Source organism: Engystomops pustulosus, chromosome 6 (assembly GCF_040894005.1).
Source record: "Engystomops pustulosus chromosome 6, aEngPut4.maternal, whole genome shotgun sequence".
In the NCBI taxonomy this organism is placed as follows: domain Eukaryota; kingdom Metazoa; phylum Chordata; class Amphibia; order Anura; family Leptodactylidae; genus Engystomops; species Engystomops pustulosus.
This window is the reverse complement of record NC_092416.1, coordinates 98,487,764-98,493,763: the sequence shown is the minus strand read 5'-3', so window position 1 is coordinate 98,493,763 and position 6,000 is coordinate 98,487,764. Positions and strand designations below refer to the sequence as shown.

The window sequence follows — 6,000 nt, the reverse complement described above, 5'->3', positions numbered from 1 at the left end:
ATGGACACCATATTGTGAAACAAGCTTGCACATATCCAAAATGAATAATAATCAAAAAGCCCCATGTGTCTCTAAAAGTGTCCTACTAAAATGTTATTGCCCTTAGACGGTATTGAAAAAAAGAATAATTTTCCCTTTCTTAAACCAAAATTATATCAAAGTGGTTTTGAACCCCCTTTGGTCACAACTGTGATTACTGCAAACCGTATACCAACGCACTGGTTAAGTACAATAATATTCCAATTAGTGATACAACAAGGGTAAAGCGGCAATCTTTGAAAATCAGGGAAATAGCTAGCACTTTCCCAGGACTTACCTGATCACTTAATGACTATGAGTTTTCTCTAATATGGATTCAAGATGCAAACACTGCACAACATCATGTTAAAATATCCCTACACAAAAGTCCTGATGTGTTTTTTTCCTCGAATGTGGTTAATCAGTGAACTCTTACAGGTTTAAATCTCAAGGAGCGATAAAAACATCAATATTGCAAAACTGTATTGCCTCATATTTAGACAGTTTTTGTAATAAATGTAATACGTGGCAATAATCACCAAGCCGTTAAAGGGAACTGTGTGCCACAAGGGAACCCAAGCCACCTCTGTCACCAGTTTTATAAAGTGAAAGGCATATGGCATTGCAGTTTATGAATATTGAGTTATGTAATACAGCAATTGAAGCAGTTCTTGTGAAATTTTCTTTTATAAAGATGGAAGTAAGCATTTAGGATAAAATATTTTATTAGGTTTTTTGTACGTTTCATAGTATTCTTTTATAGTAACCCTAGCAAGTAAACATTTGCCTGTTCAGCTTTATTCTGTCACAACAATGCATATTATCCTGGCATCTATATGCATTACATATACAGCCTCTCAGCAGTTCTTATTTCTTTGTTGTAGCCATCTTGGCAAGTGAACTTTCACTAGGAAATCCTTTTCTGCTGGCTTTCATTTCTTTTTTCAAAACCTATAAGGAAAAGATAAAATGATGAGGTGATTTCGTTGTAGGTCTAATGCTGCTTATTTCAGCTCTTACATTAATATACTGTAAATGTAATGTCCACTTAGTTTCCTTAGTGATCTAAATATAGGAATATTAGCACCTTTTTTCATTGAACTAAAAATATTCCAAAGTACTGCTGTTGTCCGCAGGAAAAGAACATACTCCTCTATTAACTAGTCACTATATGTCTTAGTTGGCCTTTGGGTATAAAACGTTAATACATGACCTAGGGCTGTGCAGCTAATAAGTAGCCAAAAGGTAAAACCAAGGTTAGGCTTCAATTAAAAAAGAGCAAACAAAAATTTCAACCCCAGGGCTATACCAGGGCAATTTAGGACTAGTTTAATGTATAAGTAGTTTCTAAGTGAATAGACAGTCTTTTGGTTGGTGTGTAATATTCTATGCATATAGTTCAAAGTATCCCAGTGTAAACCCAAAATGTGTTAACTTGATGCTGTGTGAATACATTTTTATGCCCCTCATGCATAAAGGGATATTTTCTTTCAATATACTTTGGTCTGGAAAAGGCTTTATTCTAAAACCATGTATGGATCATGATAGAAGTACAATTGTAAAGGGCACTTTTGTTACTTGGACACAATATTAAATACATTGCAGGTTTAAATCTTGTTCATTAAATCTTGGGGCATATTTATCATATGCTTGTGCATATTGGGGCAGGCGGCTGTGCGGAGTATAAAAAAATTAAACATAGTCGGCGACTTTTCACAAATGAAAAGTCGCCGGCAGCAACAAATGCTCTGGGGCGGGGACAGTAAAGCCCCAGCTGCTCGACCGGCCGTGCCCCCCTCACACCCCGCTGGTGTGAAGGTGGTGGAGAGGAGAAAATAATTGCAAGTGCTAACAATAATTTAGCATTGATGTGGCGCAGAGGCCCTGAGAAATATGCCCCTTTGACTGAGTTAAAGGAAATCTACCATCAAAATCAAGCATGATAAACCAGGGACATTTACTCATAGATACAGAAACAAAGATTGTGGTAATCTACTTATATTTGTTATCCATGGTCTCCTTCCTTCTAAAATCATTTTAAAAATTCTGACAATGAGCCACAAAGGTTATGAACGGGCTGCAAATTCACATACGCAAGTAGCATATCCCCCTTGCAATGTGTGTTCACTGCTATTGAGATTACAGGAAGTGCAAAGAAGAGGGTGAACCATGACACATGCTGCTGCAGTGTAACAACAGCCTGTGAAGCCAGAACACAGATGGCTTCTGTAACACAACTGTTACCCCCTTCTCGCACCCTGATGTAACTCTACAAGTTAACCATAAAAAAGCTATATAAATGGGGTATCACCATAATCGTGATCACCCATATAATAAAGATAACACATTATTTTTGTGGTATGCTGAACGTCCGAAAAAAATTTGCTAAAAACCATAAACAAGAATTAAATAATTTTTTCAACCACCATTATTAGCTATTGAACACCCTGTAAATGATGTACCTGAAAAGTGGATCTCATCTCCAAATAAAATAATCCTCCATATGTCCAAATTACAAAAAAATAAACATTTCATAGCCTTAAAAATATGACAATGCAGACGTGCTTTGAATGGTGCCTCCTTCTGTTTTATGCCTGGCTGTGTGGGGCATCCTCATACTCGGGAGAAATTGAGTATCAAACTTTGTGGAATTTTCCATCACTTAATGCTTTGTGACGGTTTAATTTTTGGCCAAAATTAATGTATGGTCTAAAAACAATTACAGCTTGTAAATTATACCTCCATTTTGTTTTAACCCCTGTGAAACATCTAAAGGGTTAACACACTTCAAAAACAAGTTGTTTTTTCACACATTGAGGGGTGTAGTTTCTCACTTAAAGCTGAGCAGGTGCTTCTAAATAAGGGTTTTAGCAATTTTCATAAAAATGAGAAAAATTGCACCCAAAATTCTGAACCTAGAAAAAGTGCCAACATAAAGCAAACATTTTGGAAATGCTAGTTATAAAGTTACTTGGGTCCTGTCACTATCTGCTTGAAAAGCAGAAAATGTAGAACTTTGAAAATGAAAAAAATGTAAAAATTTTTGCCAAATTTTATTTTTTTCAGAACTAAACCCAAAAGATAGGATCAAAATTTTTCTTTTACCTTGAAGTATAATGTGTGACAAGAAAACAATCCCCTTGATATATTAAAGAGTTGCAAATGTATAACCTACTGGAATTACACAGGGCAAATTTAAAGAAATCAGGCCTGGTCCTAAGGCCCTAAAATGGCTTAAACCTGAAGGGGTTGATTTAGAAGGAAAGAGGTCATGGATATCAAATATAAGAAGATTATTGGTGCCTACATCTATAAGTAAGTGTCCCTGATTTATCAACATGGATCATCACTCATTCATTCATTGTAGCATCCATAAAGTACAAATGCCTAGACATTGTGCCAGCACATGTCCAGCAAACTGCGCAACCGCAACCAGGCTTGGCGCTAGCTGTCAGACTGGGTAAGTGGTGGCGAACTCACCCTGCGATGTCCCTGCAGGCTAAGGCCCTGCCTAAAGCAGATAAACCGCCCTGATAAGGCAGAACCCACTATCAGGAACATAACTGACGGTCCCTGAGTGACCCTACAACAGGACAGGGGACACTTACTTCGTCTGGCAGCTGCTGGATGGTGGAGCGGACAGATAACGGAAATACAGGTATAGACCAGTGTTCACACTGGCGCACAGAAACCAACACAAGACTGAACAGGTAACCGGAATGCAGGAATAGACCAGTGTTCACACTGGTGCACAGAATACAAACACAGGACTGAAACAAGAACAAAACAACAGAAAAAGACAGGTCTTAAGGCAGATAATCACAGGTCAGATCCAGATACACGTACAGGCGGTATATACACAGGTCAGGTCAAGATCAAACGGGTTATATACAGGTCAGGTCAAGATCAAGGTGAAGCAGGTAATATAAAGATCAGATACAGGCAGACAAACAGAGACAGGTCAAGAACAAACGGGTATAAACACAGGTCAGACTAAAAATAACCAGCAAGGTAAGATGGGAATGGGCAGGTATATAAAGCCGATTCCGGACACGCCTCCAGCAGCACACTGGGGGAACTGTCCATCAGGCTAGTAACCCTTGCTGGGCAGGACATAAATGCAAGGAGCAGGGTGTGGCTCAGTTAATCCAAACACAAGAATTAAGCCACAGTTCACACACAAATAAACGCCTCTATTCCACCAACTGCGGATAGAGCGACGTTCAGGCACGGACGTTACACATTGCCAGAAAGAAGTGTGTGTGACTATTTTATCTTCTATATACCCTCATTCAATCAAACAGATATTTTTAGCATTTTATACATGATATACTCACATTAAAAATGTACTCATAGTTATTGCAACCATTTAACCCCTTCCCGACATTTGACATAATAGTACTGCATGGCGGGAGGTGCGTTCCTGCAAAATGCAGTACTATTACGTCAAACTTCTGGCCAGAAGCTGCGGGTGTCAGCTATATGTTATAGCCGACACCTGCCTCTAACACCCGCGGCGTATCAGGGGCATTTAACAGGGAATCGGACCCCCCCCCCCACGGTGCTTACTGGAAGGTGGTCCGCTGCTCCGATCGCCAGTGCCCAGGGCTGCGCGATCCTCCTTCCGGGAGCCGGGTCCCTGCCTTCTGGCACTGCCTATACACACATGCAATAAAGTGAGAAAAACACAAAATCGCCAAAAAAACCCACATATTTGGTATCGTCGCATCCATAACAATCCGTACAATAACTCAGAAACATTAAGTGAACGCCGTAAAAACAAAACCCGAAAAACTCGCCTAAAATGTAAATTTTTCATAAAATCTCTGCACAAAACTGTTCTAAAAAGTGATCAAAAAAGTTATGTGCGCCAAAATGGTACCACTGAAAAAAACAACTCAATACGTAAAAAACTAAGCCCTAAACTAGCTCTGTCAACGAAAAAATATCAAAGTTACGTCTCCGAAAAGATGGCGATGCAAAAACAAATGAGATTTCCTCTATATTAGTTTTTATCCAGTAAAATTGTAAAAATAAATGAAAAACTATATAAATGAGGTATCACCGTAATCATAGTGATCTGTAGAATAAAGATAATATAGTATTTTTAGTGTACGGTGTACGACCCCCAAAACATACAAAAAGAGATTAAACCAAAATTGACAATTTTCTTTTCCTCCATACATTCAAGAGTTAATAAAATCTCATCAAAAAGCTAATGAGCCACTAAAATGAAGTATTTGTAAAGTGCATCTCATGTCGCAAAAAATAAGCCCTTATATGTCCAAATTGCCAAAAAAATAAAGATTGTATAGCCAATAAAAAGTGACAATGCATAATCTGTTCTGAATGGCGCAGCTTCTCTTCGATGCCCTGGCATGTGCCCATACAGCAGGTTACCACTACATTTGGGGTATTGTTATACACAGGAGGGATTGGGTATCAAATTTTGTGGAGTGTTTTGGTATTTTATCCACTGAAAATGTGTAAATTTTTTGAAGAACACATTCATTTAGCCAAAAAAATTTCACTTTCAAAATTGCATCTGATTTTGTTTTAACCCCTATAAAACAATTAAAGGGTTAACAAACTTCATAAAAGTTGTTTTACTTTGAGGGGTGTAGTTTCTATAATGGGGTAATTTATGGGGTATTACTTTTATTTAGGCCTCTCAAAGTGATTTTAAACCAGAGCACGTCCCTCAATAGCAGGATTTTGCGTTTTTTATGAAAATGTGAAAAATCACACCTAAAGTTCAAAGCCCCATAACATCCTACAAAAATAAGAGTATGTATAAAAAACCACGGAGGCATAAAGAAGACATTCGGTGAATGTTAGTTATTAAGTATTTTTGCGATTATGACTATGTATGGAAAAAGTAGAACATTTTGAAGTTCGAAAATCAAGAGTTTTTCCAAATTTTCACCAAATATCTGATTTTCTCATAAATAAATGCAAAACATACCACCAAAATTTTTCAAC

The 6,000-nt window shown here is 37.8% G+C and overlaps 1 protein-coding gene across 1 annotated transcript in view; it reads right to left on the bottom strand.

Annotated features, from left to right (window-relative positions):
• Positions 1-725: 725 nt before the first annotated feature.
• ODAD1 (outer dynein arm docking complex subunit 1) overlaps positions 726-6,000 on the bottom strand; it is a 152,983-nt gene continuing 147,708 nt past the window's right edge. The window contains exon 15 of the mRNA XM_072110462.1: positions 726-969. Within this exon, the coding sequence (XP_071966563.1) occupies positions 886-969 (84 nt within the window). The 3' untranslated portion in view covers positions 726-885. The remainder of the gene's footprint in view (positions 970-6,000) is intronic.